The sequence below is a fragment of the Panonychus citri genome, unplaced genomic scaffold (genome assembly GCF_014898815.1).
Source record: "Panonychus citri isolate SS breed McGregor unplaced genomic scaffold, ASM1489881v1 Contig00098, whole genome shotgun sequence".
Taxonomy (NCBI): Eukaryota; Metazoa; Arthropoda; class Arachnida; order Trombidiformes; family Tetranychidae; genus Panonychus; species Panonychus citri.
The window spans coordinates 1-23,778 of NW_026515503.1; the positions used below are offsets into that span (position 1 = coordinate 1).

A 23,778-nucleotide genomic window follows, 5' to 3' on the forward strand; every position below is an offset into this window, starting at 1 on the left:
TTTGTCAATCATTTTGATAAATTCATAAATGTGACACTCTAATCACATCACTGAATTTAAATGGCAACAATTAAACAACAATAACAATCATTTAAACTCCATGTTGACACTCAAGCTGAATGAGGTAACATGTGCATGGAATAGTGAGCCGCGAATCTCAAGCCGAAAAGAATAAGCTGAAAGTGGAAATGCTAAGCCGAACATCTTGTGACTTTCGTTTCATCCTGATGTTACCTTGTTCTTAATGAGATTGAGGAACCATTTTTTTCCTCAATTTTTGTTTTGTTTCTTTATTTTTTCATTTTCTTTTTGTTAATTACTCAATTTCAATTCTAATGTTGATTCATTTGAACAGTGACTTTTGAGAAAAGTGTTTTCCTTTTCTTTATATTCTACTTGTTGTTCTCTCTGTGTTTTCTTTTGGGAATTATGTCCAACAACAACAAGGAAAGGACCAATCGAAGTGGTGAAGCAGTTAAACAGATTCGCCAATCTATTGAAGATGATTACAGAAAAGATCCAGGTCAGTTATTTTGGTTAATTTATTAAGTAAATTGTTTCATTATTTCTCTTCCGTCTCATTTGATTGGCCTTCTTTTCGGATTCCGATTAATTTGATTACTATCGTTTTGCTTGTTTATCCCTTTGGTGACGTTTATTTGTTTTCTATTCTATTCTTGTTTTCTTTTTTTTCTGGTCCATTTTGTTTTCTATTTTGTTTCTGTTTTTTGGTAATTGTGTTGTGATTATCTTTGGTTTTATTTCTTTTTTATTTTACAGATTTATTCGATGAGACTGATTATAAGCGAGTGTTGAATGATGATTGGTTTGTGAAGAGATTTTTATTGATTTCTAAAAGGAAAGTTGATCTTGGTTATAAGGCGTTAAGAGCTGCTCTTTGTTGGAGAAAAGAAATGAACCTGAGATCAATGAAAGATTATAATTTCCCTGTTGAAATTTTCACTAGCAGTTTACTTTTTCCTTATGAATGTGACAGGGAAGGTCACCCTGTTGTCTATCTTCGTGTTTCTAAGTATCGAAAGATACCAGAGATGGAAAATATTCTTCGACAATATGTAATCCATTTGCTGGATAAAATGGATTCTTTCACTAATGGAAATGGTATCGGTATGATCTTTGACCTTACTGGTGCTTCTACTTCAAGTATTGATTGGACCTTTTTGAAATATTTCACCGACACTGGAACCAATTACTTTCCCTATTCCATCAAGTATGTCCTCATCTATAATCTTCCCTGGTATTTAAACGCCATCCAAAAGGTTGCCCTTTCCTTGGTACCAAAGGAGAACATGGGAATCATCAAATTCGGCAAAGGACCACAAATTTTTGATTATGTCGATGAGAATAATTTACCTGATTTCCTGGGTGGATCATGTACTCGAGATTATCGTTACTCTCCTAAAGGTGCTCCCAAACTGGAGGAAATGCTGTTGAAAGCTGATGAATTAAATAATCAGCAAATTGACAAGATTGTCTCAATATTTACAGAGATGTCGATACCTGATAAAGAAACCGAGGGTAAAACTTATATCAATCCAACAAATATGTATGATGAGAAAGCAAATGACAATTTAATCAAAACAACAGCTATTGAAGTTACACAAGAAGCACCAGAAATGAACCAAACCTACTTGATCATTGAACCAAATCAGTTAATATTTTCTGATAACTTGGATAATGAACATTTGTCAAGTCAACTGTTAATCCATAATATCTGTGATAAGGTGATTGCCTTTAAAATCAAGTCCAACAATAGCCTAAAATACCGAGTGACCCCTGCAATTGGATTAATTTTACCCAAATCAACATTTAAAGTTAATCTTGTCCGATTGATTGGACTCGAAGGTATCGTCCGAAATAATAAAATTGACAAAATTTTGATTGAAAGTCAACCCGTTACTGTAAAATCAATGACTGGTTCAGAATTTTACAATCTATGGTGCAATCAGGATGAAGAAAATAAACAATTGATCAAATCTCATTGTATTACCTGTAAAATTAACAAAAGCTCAACTGGTGAGAAAAAGAAAGTCCATCGAGTCCATTTCAAGGCCCGTGAAGATGAACAAGACTCGAAGAAGCAACAGCAACTCCATATACACCAACGAATGGCAGTTCTTCAGAAAAAATATATTTCCTTCGAGAGTCAACATAATAAAACTTCACTCATATTCAGCATCACGATAACATTTTTCATCATAATCATGTCCTACTTTCTGGCCACTCATTCGGACCTCAAAACTGTTCGTTACCTACGAAACAACGCAACCTTAATTTCATCGGACCAATAATCTGTTAATCTTCAAATGATTGATTTACCTGTTAGAATGAACAAAGAAATTACCTTTTGATTAACTTAAACATTTACCATGATGAGGCTACAATTTTTTTGGACAATTAACTCACTTACCTTGACCATTCAAAGCAAATGATAAATTGTCGAGAGGCTGAATCACTTATTTTGATCGTTAATTCAATTGTAGCTGATGTGACGAGCAACCAATGTTTAATATTCACGTTTCATGGGACTAAATCAAGTGATCAAGTGATAATTAATTAAATTGTAATTTAAGGAGTTTTTTTTTCTCTCAAAAATTTGCTTAATCTAAAAGTTAATTACTTGTTTAGATGATGAGAGGTCACAAATTTTCATACTCACCTTGAAACTTTTTTGATTATTTGGATTATTGTAAATTTTGATCAATGGATTGTGATATTTGATTAACTACAATCAACCAATTAATCATGTAAAAGTAAACAAGCTATAGCAAACAAAAAGTTTAATCAACTCAACATGGAAAACAATAATTACCAAGCAGTTTGATTACCAATTATCCTTCAATTAACTAAATCAATTTCTTTAATTTTTGTCATATTTTTGATTTTCTTTCTCTTCTAAATCAGTCACAAATTTTAATCACTTTTCTTTGATTGTAATTTCTTTTTCTTATCATTTCAATTAATATCATTTACGTTTATTGTTAATTTTTGTATTTTAATTGTACGATTATCTTTAATTTCGTTATATTGTGTAACTGAAAAATTAATAAATCAGTTGTTGATTATTAACCATTTATTCAGAAGATTGATAACTTTATAATGATTAACTGTTAACAGGAAGATGATGATAACAATTATCCGAAAAATATGAAACAGTTTTTTGTACAATTAATATTAAATCAGCAGAGTTAATTTTTCAAGCTAAAATTAAAACATATCGATATGAACACAACAATCGGGAAAATAAAATAACGAAGTAATCACAATAAATTACAATTAAAATAAACAATTAAATAAATAATTAAATAAATATGATTGGTCAGGTTGATTTGACATTGATGAAAAGTTAAAAGTTTCGCTCTGGTGGGAAAATTACAATTAAATTATTGTTAAGATGAGTGATAACAATTAAGTTGATGAATGATTTTTTTCCTCATCAAATAATTTTAATCCACTTACTTGGATAACCATTAACAGTTTACTTGATTCAGTCTTTTGATTAAATTTCAACAGGAAAAAAAATGATCTATTGTAATGATCAAGTGTTAAATTGTTAATTGTGCAGTAAAGTGGTTAAATTATTCACTTCTGGTTGATTATATTTTCTGAAGATGATTATTGGACTATAATTAGTGAATTTTGATGAATTACGAATGTATTTTTTGTTAAATGTCTCCTTTTCTTATTCAGGTACTTAGATAGATTCAGGTGATTTAGTAAATTGTCATGGAATGGAACTGGATTAAGGTCGTTTCAGGAAATTTGTTTTCAATAAGAAGAGGAAGAATAAATTTTCATGATTAAATTTAGTTGACTTGGAATGATGATTGTCATGATTCTTTGTTAATTTCTCAGTCTCTGTTGTTTTTGATTCGTTTCTCCTTCATCACGAATTGCATTTGATATGAGATGACAAGGTTTACGTTTAATTATCTTAAAGTTGATTAGTTTCCTTATAATTCACTTGCCATTCGATCAACAGCATTTGAGATTTTACCCTGTAACAAAGGATCAGTGGACCAATAGTAAAGGGGTGGACCAGGGGAGAAACAATATTTACGATGCAATTCATCATCTCCATCAACCCAATACATTAGGTAAAAGTTACACATCTCATCATCACCGGTAGATCCAATTGAGACCATAAAAGGTAAATAATTATCCATTGTACATCGAGCTGCGACAATATCACCTTGTTTGATGACAATCGATTCTTCAGAAATTGGATAAAACATCTAATAGAAAAAGAGAGAGAGAGATTATTGAGTTAATTGTATCTATTAAATGGTTGTTAACAACTTTGATTGTTGGGATTTTTTTTCTCTCTTTTCTATTATATTTTTGACAAGTGATTTGATTAACAAGATAACAAGGTAACATGGAAACAAAACAGATAGAAAATTTGACATTTTGAAATGATAATAACAGGATACGGATGATGAATGAAGTGGAGAATTGATCAAGATTAAATTGATTGTTACCTGTGGTTTTTGAGGGTCATGTTTACCGATTAATTGCCAATTTCCATCTCGCACAAACCAACCTGACACAACTTTACCCAATTTATGGGTATGGGTACGAAAAGCGAATGGGTGTAATTCAATGGGTTGAGAGATGGTACAAGTTGTTTCCATGTGTTCATATGAATTTGCCGGAATCAGACCACTGGTCCCAAGGAGCAGGACTCCAGCTCGTTTGGTGACAATATTGGCATGACCTGGAACCATGGAAAGTGTTATACCCGATGAATCGGTTTCCCCGGCAATAAATTTATCGACATGAGCATAATGGACTTGTAATACTAGGAAATTGATGTCGGTCCCTTTTCCAACCTTAAATCCAACCGATTGAGGTAATATAAGTTCCGGTGCATCCATAGCCCAAGCATAAATGATTGATGAAGCTCCAGAACAGACAGATGATCGTCGATATGCTGATTGAGTGCCCGAAGAACTGGACATTTCACCACAATCCCAAACAGCTCGAGGAGTATCTCTCTCATAATAACCCGGCACTTTACACCCATAGATTAAGATATGATGAGCTGTGGCCATGGTGGCATTTGGAAGAAATTCAATCACATATTCGGTCTCTTTTTGGGGCATTTTAAATGCTGTACACAAATAGGTGTCTTTCTGTTAAAAAAAAGAAAAAAGAACAAAATTAAATAGAAGAAAATTAAAAAGAAAATGGCTGCTTGTTATTAAAAATGATCCACAACTTAAGAAACTCATGACCAGCAGAGCATAAAAGGTCAAAGAGCTTTAGAATATTTTGTTTCATTTCTATTAGATTTTTATGGATAAACAATTAAAAATTAATTCACCACAGACATTTACACAAATTGTAAAGATAATCAATCAATAATCATCGATTATAAATGACATAGAAAAGGTTAAGTAATTGGAAAGAGAATAAAAAATGATGCTGGTTAAAGGTAAATATTGGCTATCCAACAATATGGAGAATTATAGAAATTAGAATGGAACATTTAATTGACAAAAAAGGTGATTAAATTAATGATATGGTAAGGAATTGGTGAAGGAAAGAATCTGAAATAACTTAAAGGTAATTGAAACAATTAAATTAATTAAATTAAGGTGAAAATCTTACCTGAGTTGGCTGAACATTGGGCATTAACATAGGCAAATGTTTCACCTGAAAGCCAAAAGATGACTGGAATAGACAAACAATAAGAAAAGTCCATCTCATCTTAGGATAGATTAAATTACCACAGTTAATTAAACTAAAAGAGAACATGGTTAAATTGTGGAAATAAATTAAAAATGGTAAAATTGGTTAACCATTTAATTGTTAACAATTTTGTGTCTAAAAGGGAAAATGAAACAATCACTTAGAATTCATGTTCTGTAACAAGTGTCAACATCACTCATGAGCTCTAACAACCAGATGAACAACATTTGCAACAATTGGAAACCAGCAAAGTAAAAAGATGAGATTCTGTTATTGAAACAATTTAGATTAAATTGTTAACAAATTAATCACTGGAGCTCAACAACCATGGAACAATTTAAAACATGAACAGTGAAAGATGAACAATCAATTTTGTTTCAATTCTTCACCAATCTTTAAATTACCTTTGAGTTTTTTTCTTCTCCTTCTTCCTCTTGATCACAATTAAAAACAAAAGGTTAATCAATGTTAACTGAATTCACTTTCCAATTGAAATTAATTTAAATTCCCGTGAATTTGGTGTTCACAATTAAAGTTAATCTCAACATTAATCCCTCTCAAATTGTTGTCGTCAAGGTAACAGTTGATGAGAATTGTTTTTGTTGGTGAAATTGTTTCTCTACTAATTGTTGACTTGTTTTTTTCAATTCTTTTCCTTTGATTTATAAATTGTTCCTCTACTGGTGACAATTAAAGATCCACTGGTGACTGGTGATCGATTAAATTGATTAAATCCAATGGAAACTCCGTTTTATTCAACTGCCAATGGATTTGTTTATGAGCCATCAGAAGATAGTTTCTTATTGTTAGATGGCTTGGAAAAAGATTTACAATTAATTAAAGATGCAAGGTAAGTGTTTAATTGTTGTATCAGTTTCATCACAATTTAATTGTTTCTCTCATTAACTGTTTATTTGTCTTCTAAAGACCTACTATTTGTTTGGAGATCGGTGTTGGTTCGGGGATTATTACGTCGGCTTTAAGTAAACACCTTGGTGTCAATGGCTTTTCTTACTTCATGTTAGTAATTGTTTACATTTCTATTCACAATTAAGTATAATTGTTGCTGTTGATTAACAAGAAAACTAATCCTGGTGATAATCTTTTCAGTTGTACTGATGTTAATCCGAATGCTGGTATCGCTTGTAAAGAAACATTTAACCTCAATAATCTCATTTATTCACCTGAAATTGTGTTAACCAATTTAATTGATTCATTGGAACATCGATTACAATCTAATGTTGATTTAATTGTCTTCAATCCACCTTATGTGCCTACAGATGATTGTGAGGTGAGAGAATGAGCAACAATTAAGCTTAATTGATTGAAAATTTTTTCTTACGATATTCTAATTGTTTTTGTTTATTTCTTTTTAGATTGAAAGTGACAATTTATTGACCAAATCATGGGCTGGAGGAATCAAAGGTCGTCGAGTGATTGACAAATTTATCGAAACAATAATCAATGTAATTGCTGATGATGGATTAATTTATCTCTTATTAAGCCAAGAGAATCAACCGGATGAAGTTATTGAGATATTGGAAAAAGTAAACATCAAATTAGATGAAATTGTTATCAAAAGAAAATGTCTCAATGAACATTTAATTGTTCTCAGATTTAGAAAGAAAAAATCACAACAATTAACTCAATCCATAGGAAAATTAAAAATCTCCTAAATCATCAGCTGATTTGACAAAATGATTAACACTTAAAGTGAGAGAGAAAAACAAAACAAAACAAAACCAGTTACCAGCTGAAATTATACTAATTAAAATGAATCTTAACCAAACCTGTTAAACCTTAATGATCAACAATGGAGACAAAAGTTAATTCATAAAACTGATTTACACTAATTGTTACCTAAATCTATAACTATTGAGAAAAGAAATCAGAAAACATTAACAACCACAAGAATCTGAAAGAGAACGTAAAAAAACTCAACTCAAGTGATTTTCGAGTTATGGGTAAAAATTACCCATAATAATCACTCGAATTTAAGTTAATCACTCAAAAAGAGATTAAATTAATTTCGATTGACAATCAAGTTTCAATTTGAAAAGTTTTCAAACTCACACGAAAAAAGAATAACAAAAAATAACAAAAGATGGAGCCAAAGTCGTTCGGGTCTAAATGTAGACAGAAATTAAAATCATTGACATTTTTGTGTAAACACTAAACTAAACATGTAATTGATTTGACAATTTTCGATTAAATTAAATGATAGTTTTGATATTTATCCAATTTAGTGGATAGTCTTTATTTTACAAGTGATTAATTGTTATCCTACTTTAATCTAATCCAAAGGGATTCCAAATCATCTTCAAGTAAGAAACATGAGGTAAGCGGTCTCATTGTGGATATTACACCTTTTCTCGCATCTACTTATTCCTATTGTTAATTTGGTCTAAATTTATTATCTAATTACGATGATTTAACAATTTCTGTTCTATTATTCTTAATGTAAATTATATTCTCTCGTTTGTCCTTTACTTGTAAAGTATTTATTACAATTGTAATAAGTATATTTAACATGATATGTGTATTGTAATGCGATTTTGTTCTTGTATCTCTCTTACTAATTTTTTCTTTTTCATTTTTTTTTCTATTCTCTTTTTATTAATATATTCTATTCTTTTTATTTCTTTCTCAACAGTGAACAACAGATGCAAAAAGATTTAACACAAATTTTTAATTCATCAGAAATGGTGGTTATCAAATTTGTTGAAAAATACATGGATATTATTCAAAATGAAAATGTAAGTTAAATCAGAAGATGAAAGAGTATGAGATGAAGATAGGATACTAAGTGTAAACATGAAGCTATTGCCAAAAAAGCTTCTAATGTAACTAATAATAAACCTGATTGGTTTCTCTATGTTTATTAGTGTATAATTGATTTTAATTGTATCTTCTTCTTCTTTTTATTTAGATGCTGGACTCTGACAGAGAGGGATTGATGAAAATGAAGAAAGCTCTGAAAGCGATTCATAACAGTGGTAATTGTAAGTTGACGCGAGTGAAAATTATCCGAATCATCTGATTGAACTCAAATAATTCAATTTTGTCTTTTCTTTCTGTTCCTGTTTGAGTTAATGTTTCTTTTTTAAAATTTGATTATATTTTGTTTCTTTCACCATTAATGATGTTTTTTTTTCTCTTAATCTTCTTTTTTACTTCTTCACTCTTCCAGCTCACTGTGATAATGAAGTTTACCTTTCTAAGGTATTGGATAAGTTGGGTGAAAATGCCGAGTTTAAAGACAATGAATTTGAGATTGGAGCTGCATTCAAAAAATTCGCCATTGTTACCAAAGAATTGTCAAATTTGTTGGGAACTTTGATGCAAAGTATGAAAAATATTGTCATGTTTCCTTTGGAAAATATTCTTAAAGGGGATTTGAAAGGAGCTAAAGGAGATCTAAAGAAGCCTTTTGATAAGGCTTATCGAGATTATGAATCAAAATTGGCCAAAATTGAAAAAGAGAAAAAATCTCAAGCTAAAGAATCTGGACATTTTAAAAGTGACAGTTCACATGTAGATGAAGAATGTGACAAAGAGAGAAAACTTTTACAACTCACTTTATGCGAGTATTTAATCAAAGTGAATGAAATTAAGACCAAAACAAGTGTTGAATTGTTATCCCACCTAATCGACTATTATCATGCTCAAACGAGCTACTTCCAGGATGGCCTTAAGACTATCGAACATTTTAATTACTACATCGCTGAGCTTTCCAGTAATTTACAAACAATTAAACAACGACGAGACGAAGAGAGAAAAAGTCTAATTGAACTTCGAACTCTTCTACGATCAACTTCTCCTTCTATTGATGGACAACAATCAAAGGATCTAAACAACATTACCTTTAACCAATTAAGTCATTCGGGTACATCAACTGTTGATCGTCGTGAAAGTCGAGGCGGTTATACTCTCCATCAAATTCAAGGGAACAAAAATTATGGTGTCTACAAGCTTGGTTACCTTTTGAAAAAATCTGAAGGTAAAATGAAAGTTAAAGTTTGGTTTAAACGACGGTGTGAAGTTAAAGATGGTTATCTTTATGTCCATCATTCCGATGAATCGAAAGCACCAACCAAAGTGAACCTTTTAACCTGTCAGGTTAAACCCGTTCCCGATGAGAAGAAATTTTTTGATCTAGTTTCTTGTGATCGTACCTATCGATTTCAAGCGGAAGACGAAAATGAATGTGAGGCCTGGATCTCGGTTTTATTGAACAGCAAAGAGAATGCTTTGAAAAAGGAATTCGATTCTGCTCCCGTCTCACTGGACAGTTCATCTCTTATGGGAGGATCTTACCGATCGGGTAATCATGCTTCTCAATCGTTAATTGAATTGAGACAAAGTGTAATAAATCAAGTTCTCAAACTTCCTGGCAATGAAAAGTGTGTCGATTGTGCATCTACCAAAGATCCAACCTGGTTATCTACCAATTTTGGTGTTGTCCTTTGTATTGAATGTTCCGGAATCCATCGTGATCTAGGTGTCCATATTTCTAGAGTTCAATCATTGACCCTTGATAATATTGGAACCTCTCAGCTTTTACTTGCTCGAGTCATGTCCAATGCTGGTTTCAATGATATAATGGAAGCCATTTTAGATCCAACTAGAAAACTACAACCAACCAGTTCAATGGATGAACGATTTGATTTTATACGAACCAAATATGTTGATAAAAAGTTTGCCCTTCGTTCCTGTAGTGGTGATGTTAACGATCTTAAAAATGATCTTGAACAAGCAATTTTATCTCGAAACATTTACCAAGTGTTACAAGTATTCGTTGAAGGTGGTAACCTTAACTGGACCTTGCCCAGTTTCACCGGTAATAGTGAAGCGAGTCTTCATATTGCCATTTCTCGAGAAGATGGTACATCCCTTCACATAATTGACTTTTTGGCACAAAATAATGCCGATCTAAATATTAAAAATCGACAAGGTAACACACCTTTACACTATTGTGTCCTTCATAACCAAAGTGAATGTATGAAAATATTACTCCGATGTGGAGCTAATCCTTCAATTAAAAACAACGAAGGTAAAACACCTCTACAATTAGCTAAAGAAAAGGAGCTTTCTAATCTAATCGAATTGGTGAGTATTTTCTACATCTCTCCCTTTCTCCCTATTTATGTATAATTTTCATCTATTATATTATATTATCCTTTTTAATCAACAGTTGGAACATGCTAATGCTAACAAGAAAAATTTATTCGAAAATGTTAACACTGACTGGGGTCTTCCATCGGTACCCATGGAAGATATTTTAACAGATTTTAGTGATGAGGATATTATTGATGAAAAGGTAAGCTTGTACTCTTAATTTGATTATTTCCAATTCTGTTTTAATTGTAGTAACTGTCATTCGTCACTTTTACCTTTGAACTAACTTGCTTTTCATTTATAACACTAAAAATACTTGTCTCCTTTTCCTTTACCCACAAAACAAAACCCTCAACCAAACAACAACCTGTTACAACAATTTAAATTGTTTCCTCATTTAATTGTCCATCATAATTCATCATATTAAACTAACTGTGTCCCACTATAATGTGTTCAGTTAATGACCAAACAATGCTACGAATGGTTATTTTCTGATGACAATAGTAACACAAACACTGATATTAGACGATTATTTTTAAATGGCTCAACAACTGCTGATCTTGTTATTAGTTCACCAAACAGAGCGTCGAGTGAGTTGACCTCAAAGCGAGAAGGTGAAGATGATGATGAAGATGAAGAAGTGTGTTTATTTTCCTCCCTGGATCAGTCATTGTCCGTTGAACATCTACCACAATTAAAAATTGATTATACTAATCTGGTAATTAATCTCCTCAACTAACACAAACAACACAAATCAATCAAACAATTTTTTTGTCACCAAATTTGCTTCTCCATTATTTTGATTGTCTTTTTTTCCGATCGTTTTTTTTTAAATACAATATTTGCTTTTGCTTTTACCTTTTATTTTCTCTGTAAATAGACTTTTTTACTTCCATATCAATATGGTCTAATATTCAATTTTTTTAATACATTGTATTGATTTCTGATTACTAATTGTTGTTTTCTCATTTCCCTTTTACACCCCAACAGCCAACAAGTCACCAACCACAGTTTCAACTTCCCTCTAGTTTCATAAATCGTTCACGTCCATCAAGTGCTGCTGGCAGTGAATCACCTTTAACATCAACATTAACCTCAACTACAACTAATCAAGACCTCAAACACACACCAGGTAAAGGAAAGATAATCTCATTATTTGGTAACAGTGGAAGTATAAAAAAGAAAGCACCAAAAGCACCCAAAGTAACAACAACAACCTCTTCAATTACCACCCCAACAACCAGTTTAGTGTCTACACGACAAGGACAATACTCAGTTGAAGAAAAACCCAATGAATCACATTCTACCTCTACTGCTATTACCACCGCCAACCAAAATGAATCTCCCTCCTCTGTAGCCTCATCCAAATCTCCATCTTCATCTGATGGTAAAATGTCAATTTCTCGAGCTGGACGTCTTTATCTACACTCAAGGGCGACCAGTGATACTAGTGCACTTATGCAGAAAGTTACTCAGTGGAAAGATATTTCGGCTGAACTTGCAGTTACATTTAAAAACGACCCTTCCTCCGAAACCAAAGCTCCATCTTCCTTAAAACCCTCTCCAATCAATGTACCATCTCCCCTTTCCACCTCACAAGCTTTAAATCGATCAACAACCATTGGTCCTCCGTCGATTAGATCACCTCACCACGGTTACCTCTATGGTAATTAATTAACATTTTCTTTAGTGTTTCCATGTACACACTTGCTAATTTTATCTATTTTTTCTCAACTTTCTTCAGGTTCGTCGGGTAATTTAAGAGATTTAGAGAGTAAATTGTCGGTAAAAACTGGTACAACACCAATTCAAACATCCAAACAATCAAATCGTAGATTAAGCAATGGCCAATCAATTGAAAAACTAACTTCGATATCACCACCATCAATACAACCAACAGTGACAACAATTGATTCTGAACTAGTTGCACGTAGTTTACCTGTACCACCTCCAAGAAAGGTACCAATCTGATTTTTTACAATTACGATTTAAATACTTAGTCCAACTTTCTTATAATCTCTATTTTTTATTTTTGTTGAAATTCAATCAATAGCAACGAACTGACATTGCAACAGGTCGCATTCGTAGATGTCAAGCACTTTATGATTGTGAAGCTGAAAGAGATGATGAATTAACATTCAAAGAAGGTGAAATAATTTTAATTTTAAGTGAAAAGACTGATGATGATGACTGGATGGAAGGAGTAGTCGAAGGTGACCCCGATAGAAAAGGCGTTTTTCCAACTAGTTTTGTTCAACTGTTATCCAATTGAAAACCTTTGGATTTAATCTAGGAAATTAATCAATCACCCGGTCGAAAAGGCAACATAGCAACGTTCATATACTCAAAAATTTCATCAATTCATCTAATTGTTATCTTCATTTTCCATCATTAACGTTAAAAAATCAGTTCCAGATTCTTTTAATTACTGAAAAACCAAAACAAATGCCACATTCATTGGATTTTCCATGTTTTAGTTACCATTTTTAAACAAACTCTCTTTCGTATTCGTCCAATTTTAATAATTATCAGTTGTCATTGTTTCCTGATTATGCTCAACAAAAAGCGAATCATAATTGCGATAATTTTGATGGAACAGATTAATCTGCAATATTCATCGCTTTTCTGGCTTGAAATTCAAACATCTTCTAAAAGGTGATGATCTAAACACATCAAACTTTATCCAAGCAACAACATAATCCCAACTAAACACATAGTTAATTGTGATCAATGGTTATTATTATTTTTTGATTTTACAATTTGATTACTAACTGATTGTTATCCGGATAAAATCCCGTAAATTTTATTTCATTCAATCAAGTACTTCCAGATAAACTTGCAACAATTTAACCTTCACCTGGAACGCACAGAAACACAACTACCCCTCCAATTGAATTCAGTTAATTGTCAAAATTAGTTGATTTTCTGAATATGTTTTACTTCATATTAACTGTCCCATTGCAACAGTTTAACACAAAAAAATCAACAGGAACAATCAGCAAATTGACAAATTCAAGAAACCAAAATTTATCACCAGTTTAATAATGATTAGATTAATCACTTGGAGAATTGAAAACAATGTTGAAATTATTCCCATTTATTGTTATTCATTCATATTTAAAGAAATCATCACCCACCTTCATCATCATAAATCAAAAATTAGTGTTACAATTATTTCAAATTGTATCAAAAAGGAGAAACAATTAACAAAAACGAAGATAGAAACGCTGAATTAAGACACCAAGAAAATGCGGATCAATATTTCCCGCTAATTGCAATTGGCGATAAACTAATATTTCACTTTCCCAGATTTATAATTAACTCGCTCGGACAAACCTGTCTAGTCAATCAACAATCTTGTTAACTTCAACAATTATCATTAACTCCAATTAATGATGAGATTAAACTGTAAAATGTATTCTCGCTGGTTTTGCTCATCTCTCCTGCATCTTCAATTTTTGATTCACATCATTTTTGCCTTTAGTTTTACCATAAACTCATCATCATTTTGCCTTCATCATCATCTTAATTAACATAATTATCATCTTTGATTCTGGTGGATAGGAAAAGGAAATGAGAGAAAAAAAGGAAAAACCAAAACGAAACCAATCACCATTCATTTCTATGATTAACACTAACACTTGATTACAATCAACAGTTACATCTTTCTCTTGATTTCATTTCTTTTTCAAGGTCATTCCGACAAAACCTTCAACTTTCACCTCGAGGTTGCAAATTAAATCACAATTTAATTTGATTATTTGAAACCAAGCCGTAAATGTTTATTTTGTCACTTCCCACCTTCAATGTTTCAACCTTTTGCTTTATGTTTTTGACTTTTCTCTCTCTATCTCTCTTTCTAATTCAATTATGTTGTAATAATTGTCAACTCATTAATAATTTAATTACAATTCAATTTCTCACAATGAAAATTTGTCAATGAGAATTCATTTATTTCACCAAATTTGAATTAAACACCAGCCATGAAACAATTAACATTCACAATTCATTGACAGTAATAAGCAAAATATATTAGGTAACCAATTAGAAGATTTTGATTACAATTATTAAGTAAACAAAAGTTGCAGAGTTGAAAGTTGATCACAATTTAGTTAATTGTTAATAATTAAGAATCAACCAGTGATAATAAATCATCTCCTGAGTTAATTGAATTGTTGATTTGCGCACATTCATCTCGTAAATTAATATTCATTTCATGTTTCACTTTATCCAAATGATTAGATGAACAATTAGCATCAATATCAATTTGATTTGACTGATTAGTCGATTTAATTGTCTCTTTTGATGATGATTGAACTGATTTAATTGAATTATCCTGATTCTCTACTTCTAAATCAATCTCATCCATGTCCATCCACATATCAAAAGTACTTAAGTTGTTATTGTTATCTTTAGATTGACAATCAACATCACAATCAGTTAATCCACTTCGTCCGATTAGATTAGCCAATAGATTAGCCTCTTTTTTGGCAACCTCACTGGTTTCTGAACAATTATAGCCTGAGGGCTGATTAATTGTTGCTGTTGATGGTGATGCTGATGTTGAGTCCACTTCAACACTTGATTGATTAGAATCAACAATTGATTGATTGTCAACACAATCGTCATCATTAACTACTGCTTCCTCATTTGAATACCTTTTTCAATAGTAGATTAAGCAAACAATTAAGATCAAGAACAAAATAAATGTATCAAAATAACAAGAAAGATTAACTTACATTGTTAGATTAATTGTCCACAATAATAGCTAAACACTTTACCAATTAATCAGTTAATCACAAGCATTGCTATTTAAATAAGCTCGTTTTTTGTTAAGACAAACAATTAACAAATTATCAAAGACAAATCAACATTTGAGATTTAACTTTGATTACAAATTGAAATGACCATAAGCTCATAATTATAATTGTGATTGATTTGTTATGATTTAACTAAATTTCATCGATCCAAATGGTTACCGGGTAACGAGTGAATTGAATATTGATTGTTGTTAAGTTAATTGAATCGATCGATTTACTTTCGTTACCGATTGACCAATTTGATTGTCTTTTTTTTTCTTAACTCTACAATTTATGTTCAACTTATAACAATTTAATCAACAATCTAAAGTTAATGATACACTTTGATTGTTGATCAAGGGGGTGAAGGTAAATTAACCAAACAATTGTTGATTTTCATATCGTAATTAGCAATTATCATCTTGGTAATTATTTGCATTACTTGATATTGATCACACTGAACTTAAATTGATTGATTTAACGCCAGTCATCAATTAGATTGTTGTATTTTAATTGTACTTTTTTCAAGTAAATTGTAAATTTTTGTTAGTTTATTAATTGTTTTAATCTTCTTCCACTTTAACAATCAAGTGTTGTTTACCGTTAAGATGATTATCATTAGTAACCTTAAATATGGGTTGACTGTCAAAGGGAAGTTAATTGTTAATCAGTTGATTCCAGGTCAAGTTAATTGTCACAATGTCTATGAAAGTTGCTATTAAATTAGCTGTGCCTCGAGTTGTAGAAATTTTAATTGATGAAATTAAGAGACTTAATTGTGAGAAAGATTATCTTTTAATTGATTGTCAAGGAAATAGTTTATATTTTCATAAAATTATTTTACAAAATGTTTCACCTAAATTTGATTATTTGAATAAATTTTGTGGTGATTTTGTTAATGGTTGTGAACAGATGAGATTACAAAGTTTCAATTGTGACGGATTAAAATCATTATATGATTTAATTTACAATGGATCATCAATGGCTGATGATTGTTATGCTTTAAACTTGATTGAACAATTAGAATTACTCCAGTTACCATTAATCACCGAGAGTTTTAATAATAATGGAAACAAACAATTAAAATACTCTTCATCATCCTCGATATCACCACCAATATCTTATAACCAATCAACGGATAAACAATTGGCATTGGTTCCTGATAATGTTGAGGATAATTTTTTCATGAACTTTGATTCTATTGATTCAACTGATTCAGTTGGTTTAGTTAATCAAGTCAATTTAGTTGGTCAAGGTGAGAATAACAATCAGATTGAAAAAGTGACATCTTATGGCCAATGGATCGAAGCGATTGAACCATGTAAACAAATAGAAGAAAATAAATCAACGAGTGTCCAGCCGGTTCAGGTCAACTCCATGAATATCGTTCGGAAACGAGTAAGAAAACGGGCCAGGAAACGAAGGCCATGGTACAAAAAGGCGAAACGAACGAAACTTTCTTGTGCTTTTAATTTCGACTTGACGAAAAAAGAAAACACTTGCCCCAAGTTCTGTTGGAGGAAATGTGACTGTTCCCAGGAATGTTCCCGAATGAGAAGGAAATGTTTTCATGTTACAATCGATTCAAATTATTAACTTTTAAATTTTAATTCTTTTCCACGTTTGTCAAAATCCAACATACTCAAAATTTTTCTTCTTTTGTATTTTCCTGAACTTTTTATTTTCCACCAAAATAAATAGATGGCGTTTCTCTCGATGTAAACACTTTGGTTGCTTAGCAACAAGAACTGAATTTAAATGTAACATTGTTTTTATTTTTTTCGGCCTTAAACTAATTTGCTTAATTACTACTGATTGTGGACTCAATTTTTACGCTAATTAATTACCCTGAGACCGTTAACTAACTATATTCACCTATCGATGTTTGTGACCATCATGAATTGCTGTCATTCTTGAAAGAATCAATGTTTATACTTGACTTGATTGGTTGAGAATATTTTTTTTTATCCTTTTTTCATTATTTTTATTAATTGATTTCATCTTCTTCTTTGATTTTTCTTTTTATTTAATATTGTGTGTTACTCGCCTTTTTTTTATACTCTTTAAGATCAGTATTACCTTTCAGACTGATGTCACTTTTTAAAAAACCCAAAAGTAAAATTAATGTTCGAGTTACCCGAAATGACTCGGATGAAGATGATGAGAGTAGGACGATAACTAATGTTAAGCCGGTTGATGAAAAAATTGACATTTTAAAACAATCTCAAAATACTGGTGAATTTCAAAGAGTACGTGATGATGGTGGTACCGGTGGAATTGCTGTCTTACCTGATGAGCCTGCATCTTCTTCTGTTCTTAAACCTTCATCTCAATCTGCTGCGGGAGAGAAAAAATTTGAAGCAAAGGTGAAATTAAAATTGAGCTTTGGTGATGATGAAGAGGATGCTGATGTATTCCAGGTTAAGAAGTCAGCTTATAGTAGACGAATTGCCAAACAGATGAAAAGAGAAAAAAAGAGAAAAGAAAAGAGGAGAAATTAGAGGAAACCAAAAGATCCGATAAACTATCAAATAGTGAACCATTTTTCTCTTTTAATCAAAGAAGCAAAGAAGATGAAAAATCAGAGATTGAAACCTCAGATCTTCCACCAACACCCAAAGAGTAAGTATCTTCTTCCTTTTTTACAAAAGAAAACACCCTGAAAGTAAAGTTAATCTTGATTCTATTTCATCTAAAATTACAGGAAAAATATTCATTTTAAGGAGATTTCAAGTCATCAATTCAAACCAATGAGAGAGGGACAATTTCCTTCTGCCAAAGAAATTTATGATGCTAGAAAAAAGCGTGAGGAAGATCGTAAGAAGATGAAGATTGATAATACAATCGAAGATTTCATCTCGGTGGAAGAAGAGACAGCAGCGGAAAGAATTGCCTTGGGTCATATGGATGATGAGCAACCAGTTTACGAAGAGGAAGGTGATAATGACGATGACGATGAAGATGAAGATGATAGGATTGATTTCGCTGTTGATAGAGAAGCAATTGAAAGAGAGAGAACTAAAGAAGCTTTCATTCAAGCTCAAGAAGAGGATAAAGATACATATAATAATAGAAATCGAGATATCGATGATAGTGATGATTCTGAAGATGAAATTGACCTTTGGGAGAAGGAACAAATTCGTAAAGGTGTTGGTTTTTCGATTGGCTCTACAAATCGAGATCATCAGCCAAACAATCAGCTCAACGATTTAATGACTAAATTAGATTTACCATCAACCAGTTATAAAAGCTCAATTTCTTCATCCATTCCCTATTATCTTCCAAGAACTCCCAGTTCTAAAGCAACCGAAGATGCTATTAAACAATTGTCTGATGATATTTGTGAGGCAATTAATCAAATGAATCGAGCAATTGTTCAAGATGAAGAGGAATTGAAAAATATCAGAGAACAAAGGGAACAACTAATGAACGATCTTGAAGGATTGGAAAAACAAAGTGGCCTGGACGATAAGTCGATGACGGATTTTCTTCTCAATTGGAAAAAGGGACAAAAGTCCACAAGAAATATCTACGATAAATATGCTTCAAGTGACGATGATTAGTAAAACGAGAAATGGTCAACTTTCCTCCTTTTTTACACATAAAAAAAGCTAACACTTGATAATTAAATTATTCGTGTAAATATCGAATCAAATTTTGCGACAAACACCCAATTCGAAAAGGTTTAAATTGTTGCAAAAACGTAAAAAGAAAAAAGGTTAATCAAAAAGCCAATGTGAATATTTATTGACCATTATTTGTAACTATTTGCACTCTCTTATTGTAATAGTAAAAGAAAACGAAACTAAATCAATTTTCTAAACCGGGAACATGTTGATTATTTTTCTGCTTAGAGTTCGATAGGCATTGACTGCGGGTGATTTATTATTCTCATCCCAACAAGCGATTCCCAGGTCAATGGATTTTCCAATAATCGGATCAATTGGAATTGAAGTGAGAAGTTGAATGTTAGTTGATTCTGTTAATGATTTAACTCCACCCGATGTTGGCTTGAAGATAAAAGATTCCTTTGAACATGAAGAGCAAACAAAATGTGACATATTCTCAATGAGTCCGATGATCGGTAGGCCAACTTTCCGTGTGAAATCAATCTGCTTACGAACATCTAGAAGAGCCGCTTCTTGAGGTGTGGTCACAATGAGAGCACCTCTCAGGTTGGAACACTTTTTAAGGTAAGAAACAATTGAAAGATGCTCGTCCGAAGTTCCCGGTGGAGTGTCGATAATAAGATAATCAAGAGGAGGCCAATCGACATCAGAGAGAAACTGTTTGATTAGTCCATTCTTTTTGGGTCCTCGCCAAATGACAGCATCTTCAAGAGAACCAAGAAGAAACCCGGAAGACATAACGGCCAAATTATCTTGGACGAAAATAGGTGACCAACCATCGGCCGACATGTGAACCTGTTCACCCTCTAAACCCATAGCTCGAGGTATCGATGGACCACAAATGTCAATATCCAATAATCCAACGTTAATCGTTTCATTGGAGGCCAGAAAACGCGATAAAATTGATGAGAATGTACTTTTACCAACACCACCTTTACCCGAGATAATCAAGATAATATGATTGATTGATCTTAATCTCCTCTCGATTTGAAGCAATTGAGCCGATTCATCAACTTGAGGTTTAGTCGATGAACAAATCTCAGCATTGGGACAACCAGCACATCCTGGAGCTTTACCGGCCTGATCGCTATCAATTCCAACACAATCAGATGGATGATCACTGGACATGATTAAAAAACGGTTCGAAGTACAAAATCAATTACCTTTTAGCAAGAAAATAAAACGAAAACAAATAAACAAATGATTGATTCTGAAATATTTTCCTTTTCAAAATGAACAATCAGCTGATGAGGCACATGACCAATTCTAATGAGATTAACTGGTTGATACGATTAATGGTAAAATCGATTAACTTAATTGTTCTTTAGATTTTCACAATTTTTAAGATGAAAATCAAATTTATCCCCATTGACCTTAAGTTGTTGACCTTTAATTCTGTAAATTGGTGTCAATTTATTTCAACCATTAACTTTCTCTCACTTTCTCTCTATTCAATTATATTAGGTGATAGAAAAATTTTCTGACACAGTAATTAAAAGTAATTCTCAATAAATCTCTTAAATCACTCTCACTCTTGTTGACGATCAACTAACCAGCAGGTTTATTATCATGATTAGTTAATCGCGATTAGAATTAGTGAACCATCTCAAACACATCTTGACCTGACGATGGAAAAGATAAAAAAAAAGTTTTATTTTTTTTCCAAATAAAAGTCGCGATAAAGTGTCAACTCTGTTCAAGGAAGCAAATTAATCAACAATTATTTATATTTATCGAAAAAGAGAAGAAAAATTTTATTATATTTGATAATATAATCAGTGAGTGAACTTTGAAATTTTGAAAAGTGCAAAAATATTGACAAAACTGTTGAAAAAAAAAACACTTACAAAAAAAGATACTCAATGAATCGTAAATTTTTGCATGATGATGATGGTGATTTAATGAATGAAGAGTTTGTATTGAGAAAAAATAAACAATTGGATTGCAATTCAATTCACTTGATTAACGGTGGTTTGGGAACAACCTTGCATTAGAAAATTAAACAAATGAACAAAAAACTAAGCTAAGGTAATACAATTAAAATTGATTGTGTTCATTAATTGTTGTTGACTTTTTGAGTGACCATTTGAATGTAATAATAATATTTAATTTCACTTTCGATTTCGACTCTTCTTTTCACTCTCTCTTCCTCTTCTTCCTCTTCCAAATGATAAAACTCATGCAAACTTTTCCGTCCTCCCTTAAAATGACCTAATTTGTGGTGAAAATGTCCATAAAGGGTGGTATTATTGAATGAGGACGATCGGTAACATTTCGAACTGCAACCAAAAGTTGACCTGATTCATCTTTAAAACCGCCATCGGGCAATGTGATCTTATTACATTTCTCACCGCCAAGATCATATCCCTGGCAGACCATGTCCAAAACCTCACTAGCATAACCTGTTGATTGATTTAAGAGGTGAACAAAATTAGTCTCAATTGAAACAAATTATTGATTTTCCATCAAATTTGATTCACGATTGTTTACCTTTAATCATCTTAACGGCCACATAATCTTCCGCTGTTGGATCTTTGGGACACATTTTTCGAACTGGTTTCACCGAACATGAAATATATCGACTGAAAGAGCAACAAGCCTGTGGAATCCGCTCTTCCACCGGTTTCTTCGTGATCTCATGTAAACTGACCACTAGTTGGTCCATACAATCGTGGAGATGAGGAATCGTATTGTAAATACAATCATAGTGACTCAGATATTCTGGAAAAGGATGAAAAAAAAAGTTACGTCAAATTGTTGAATAAAATGGTTACCCAACAATTAGAATTGTCTACAATTAAATGTAATGGTTGCATGTTCGTAAGTATCATTTTGTATCAAGTTGTTGATTGCTGGTAATTATCAATACATTAAATTGTTCATTGAGATTTGTTATTGACGAAATTGATTTGGTTAATTGATTTTCCTTTTTCTTAACCTAAACGTAAATTGTTACTTTCACTTTGATTCATAACGATCGATCAAATTGTTTCAGTCAATTTGAACTTTGATGGTTAAATTGTTAAAAATCACCACCAACTAATTGTTACGATAGTTAATCAATTTTATCTGTTTAACCGGGAAATGTTATCAACTTAAATCAATTATTATGGATCACTGATTAACCTGTTAGATTATTATTATTGTTATTAACCAGTAGACTTAACTTTTCAATCATAACCTTGACAGTTAAATGATAACAATTAATTTTTATCTCGGTTTAAACAATTAACTAATGATAAAGCTAATCAATGATTACGATCTGAATGCTACTTAATTGTTTAATCATTTAATGTGATCTATGTTTACCTTTAGTCCCCTCTGGTGTACATCTTTGTTTAATTACCTGTGATGCTCCTGTAAAGAGTAATTAGCAAAACAATTAGTTGATTAGTTAACCAACAGATAAACAATAATGTAATCGTAACAATTAAGATAATTACCCATTAATATAACACCGATAATTTGACGAGGTAAAGGTTTTAAGCATCGACGAGAATATGATTTGACGAAATCTTCAGCATCGAACTCTTCCCTTAATTAGGATAATTAGTAAAAGAAAAAATCAGTTTTAAATCAACAATTAAGAGAAATGATTATTATCAAATTTACGAGTAAAATTTACTACGATTCAGTGATAAACAGAATCTGATTGAGATCCAATGGTATATAAGAATAAGATTTTGGCACTTTTATGTTTAATCAATTGGGAATTTCGGGAGAGCTAATTAATGACAATTAAAGAGAATTAGATTAGATTAACTTACTTGCAATGAGGAACCATTTCTGTTGGATTTTTGGGTAAATAAACATCTCGACGGCCGAAAACAAAGACAATCTCTGCCTGTCTGTCCATCTCTTTGAGGACACATCTCTTATTAGATCCTTTGGGTTTTCTGGACACCGATAAATCTAATGGTCATCACAAAAGCACAAAAATCCAAATCAATTAAATCGTAAATCACTAATTGAGAGAAAGCGAATTTGAATTTAATTCTTACCAGTTTGTAATAGAAAGAAGATTAAAGTAACTGTCAGAGTGAGAATCATATGAGCCATTGTTTGATCTTTTTTTCTCTCTCACTTTTTCTCTAAATTCACCTACAAAAATTGAAATAATCGATTGAAAGAACGATGAACGAATGAATTAAAGTTAATGTACTTTCACTTTAGTCGAATATAAAAAAGTTCGAAAAGAGAGAGAGAGTGAGAGTGAGAGAGAATCGAAAAGTGGGTTGTAGGAGGTTAATAAGAACTTTTTTTCGCTCTAAGGTAAAGTGGGTTTTAACCTTTAAGCTTTTCATCGATCAATTGGAAGCGAAAAGAATCGCATTTAATGTAAACACGAGTTAATACCTTTTCGAGAAGTGAAAATTGTCCATTCAATCATGAAAATGAGGAAAAAAACACTTACGAATATGAAGAAGTGACAAAATAAGTTGACAATTTAGTAAACAAACATAAAGAATATGATAAAATCTTTTGTAGTGAATAAAATAATTGAAGATATGACGAAA

General features: G+C 31.7%; 8 protein-coding genes across 12 annotated transcripts; 4 read left to right on the plus strand and 4 right to left on the minus strand.

The window, feature by feature from the left end:
• The first annotated feature begins 213 nt into the window (after positions 1-213).
• On the plus strand, positions 214-3,090 carry LOC128388395 (motile sperm domain-containing protein 2-like). Its single transcript, XM_053347778.1, has 2 exons — positions 214-523; positions 781-3,090. The coding sequence occupies exons 1-2, from the start codon at positions 430-432 to the stop codon at positions 2,310-2,312; spliced, it is 1,626 nt and encodes a 541-aa protein (XP_053203753.1). The 5' UTR covers positions 214-429; the 3' UTR covers positions 2,313-3,090.
• A 633-nt stretch (positions 3,091-3,723) lies between these two features.
• On the minus strand, positions 3,724-5,927 carry LOC128388398 (peptidylglycine alpha-hydroxylating monooxygenase-like). Its single transcript, XM_053347780.1, has 3 exons — positions 5,635-5,927; positions 4,503-5,156; positions 3,724-4,256 (listed from the first exon to the last, which is right to left on the minus strand). Exons 1-3 carry the CDS (start codon positions 5,779-5,781, stop codon positions 3,975-3,977), a joined length of 1,083 nt encoding a protein of 360 aa, XP_053203755.1. The 5' UTR covers positions 5,782-5,927; the 3' UTR covers positions 3,724-3,974.
• Positions 5,928-5,954: 27 nt separating this feature from the next.
• Positions 5,955-7,519, plus strand: LOC128388401 (methyltransferase N6AMT1-like). Of its 2 annotated transcripts, none has more exons than XM_053347786.1 (5): positions 5,955-6,291; positions 6,412-6,565; positions 6,643-6,735; positions 6,826-7,006; positions 7,092-7,519. In XM_053347786.1, the coding sequence occupies exons 2-5, from the start codon at positions 6,453-6,455 to the stop codon at positions 7,389-7,391; spliced, it is 687 nt and encodes a 228-aa protein (XP_053203761.1). In that variant the 5' UTR covers positions 5,955-6,291; positions 6,412-6,452; the 3' UTR covers positions 7,392-7,519. The 2 variants fall into 2 exon arrangements, with proteins under 2 accessions (XP_053203761.1, XP_053203762.1); XM_053347787.1 differs by having other exon boundaries at positions 5,955-6,172.
• A 136-nt stretch (positions 7,520-7,655) lies between these two features.
• LOC128388392 (arfGAP with SH3 domain, ANK repeat and PH domain-containing protein-like) lies at positions 7,656-14,765 on the plus strand. Of its 2 annotated transcripts, XM_053347776.1 has the most exons (9): positions 7,656-8,053; positions 8,369-8,471; positions 8,645-8,717; positions 8,906-10,824; positions 10,910-11,035; positions 11,291-11,551; positions 11,824-12,499; positions 12,578-12,792; positions 12,887-14,765. In XM_053347776.1, exons 1-9 carry the CDS (start codon positions 8,049-8,051, stop codon positions 13,103-13,105), a joined length of 3,597 nt encoding a protein of 1,198 aa, XP_053203751.1. In that variant the 5' UTR covers positions 7,656-8,048; the 3' UTR covers positions 13,106-14,765. The 2 variants fall into 2 exon arrangements, with proteins under 2 accessions (XP_053203751.1, XP_053203752.1); XM_053347777.1 differs by lacking the exon at positions 11,291-11,551.
• Positions 14,766-14,902: 137 nt separating this feature from the next.
• On the minus strand, positions 14,903-15,740 carry LOC128388402 (uncharacterized). The gene is made up of 2 exons (XM_053347788.1): positions 15,573-15,740; positions 14,903-15,491 (listed from the first exon to the last, which is right to left on the minus strand). Coding segments are annotated over exons 1-2 (534 nt in total). The 5' UTR covers positions 15,575-15,740; the 3' UTR covers positions 14,903-14,959.
• Positions 15,741-17,424: 1,684 nt separating this feature from the next.
• On the plus strand, positions 17,425-19,462 carry LOC128388397 (PAX3- and PAX7-binding protein 1-like). The gene is given in 3 exon segments (XM_053347779.1): positions 17,425-18,113; positions 18,116-18,254; positions 18,337-19,462. Coding segments are annotated over 3 exon segments (1,389 nt in total). The 5' UTR covers positions 17,425-17,722; the 3' UTR covers positions 19,196-19,462.
• On the minus strand, positions 19,352-20,515 carry LOC128388399 (cytosolic Fe-S cluster assembly factor nubp1-like). Its single transcript, XM_053347781.1, has one exon. The coding sequence runs from the start codon at positions 20,387-20,389 to the stop codon at positions 19,451-19,453; it is 939 nt and encodes a 312-aa protein (XP_053203756.1). The 5' UTR covers positions 20,390-20,515; the 3' UTR covers positions 19,352-19,450.
• Positions 20,516-21,094: 579 nt separating this feature from the next.
• LOC128388400 (uncharacterized) lies at positions 21,095-23,694 on the minus strand. 3 transcript variants are annotated; one of them, XM_053347785.1, is made up of 7 exons: positions 23,676-23,694; positions 23,263-23,362; positions 23,029-23,173; positions 22,705-22,796; positions 22,571-22,618; positions 21,752-21,982; positions 21,095-21,663 (listed from the first exon to the last, which is right to left on the minus strand). In XM_053347785.1, the coding sequence occupies exons 2-7, from the start codon at positions 23,318-23,320 to the stop codon at positions 21,473-21,475; spliced, it is 765 nt and encodes a 254-aa protein (XP_053203760.1). In that variant the 5' UTR covers positions 23,321-23,362; positions 23,676-23,694; the 3' UTR covers positions 21,095-21,472. The 3 variants fall into 3 exon arrangements, with proteins under 3 accessions (XP_053203760.1, XP_053203759.1, XP_053203758.1); XM_053347784.1 differs by lacking the exon at positions 23,676-23,694 and adding an exon at positions 23,618-23,636; XM_053347783.1 differs by lacking the exon at positions 23,676-23,694 and having other exon boundaries at positions 23,263-23,422.
• Positions 23,695-23,778: the final 84 nt, after the last annotated feature.

What these genes read in the sequence shown, in the direction of transcription:
- LOC128388399 (XM_053347781.1), bottom strand. Translation starts at nt 20,389, where the DNA reads ATGTCCAGTGATCATCCATCTGATTGTGTTGGAATTGATAGCGATCAG.
- LOC128388398 (XM_053347780.1), bottom strand. Translation starts at nt 5,781, where the DNA reads ATGTTCTCTTTTAGTTTAATTAACTGTGGTAATTTAATCTATCCTAAG. An exon ending in CCAATGTTCAGCCAACTCAG is followed by an intron (nt 5,157 to 5,634) that starts GTAAGATTTTCA and finishes TTTTTTTAACAG; the next exon opens with AAAGACACCTATTTGTGTAC. An exon ending in ATGACCCTCAAAAACCACAG is followed by an intron (nt 4,257 to 4,502) that starts GTAACAATCAAT and finishes TTTTTCTATTAG; the next exon opens with ATGTTTTATCCAATTTCTGA.
- LOC128388395 (XM_053347778.1), top strand. Translation starts at nt 430, where the DNA reads ATGTCCAACAACAACAAGGAAAGGACCAATCGAAGTGGTGAAGCAGTT. An exon ending in TGATTACAGAAAAGATCCAG is followed by an intron (nt 524 to 780) that starts GTCAGTTATTTT and finishes TTTATTTTACAG; the next exon opens with ATTTATTCGATGAGACTGAT.
- LOC128388401 (XM_053347786.1), top strand. Translation starts at nt 6,453, where the DNA reads ATGGAAACTCCGTTTTATTCAACTGCCAATGGATTTGTTTATGAGCCA. An exon ending in CAATTAATTAAAGATGCAAG is followed by an intron (nt 6,566 to 6,642) that starts GTAAGTGTTTAA and finishes TGTCTTCTAAAG; the next exon opens with ACCTACTATTTGTTTGGAGA. An exon ending in TGCCTACAGATGATTGTGAG is followed by an intron (nt 7,007 to 7,091) that starts GTGAGAGAATGA and finishes ATTTCTTTTTAG; the next exon opens with ATTGAAAGTGACAATTTATT.
- LOC128388400 (XM_053347785.1), bottom strand. Translation starts at nt 23,320, where the DNA reads ATGGCTCATATGATTCTCACTCTGACAGTTACTTTAATCTTCTTTCTA. An exon ending in TATCGGTGTTATATTAATGG is followed by an intron (nt 22,619 to 22,704) that starts GTAATTATCTTA and finishes TACTCTTTACAG; the next exon opens with GAGCATCACAGGTAATTAAA. An exon ending in GGCCGTTAAGATGATTAAAG is followed by an intron (nt 21,664 to 21,751) that starts GTAAACAATCGT and finishes ATCAATCAACAG; the next exon opens with GTTATGCTAGTGAGGTTTTG.
- LOC128388392 (XM_053347776.1), top strand. An exon ending in TTTCTAATCTAATCGAATTG is followed by an intron (nt 10,825 to 10,909) that starts GTGAGTATTTTC and finishes TTTAATCAACAG; the next exon opens with TTGGAACATGCTAATGCTAA. An exon ending in CTGTACCACCTCCAAGAAAG is followed by an intron (nt 12,793 to 12,886) that starts GTACCAATCTGA and finishes TTCAATCAATAG; the next exon opens with CAACGAACTGACATTGCAAC.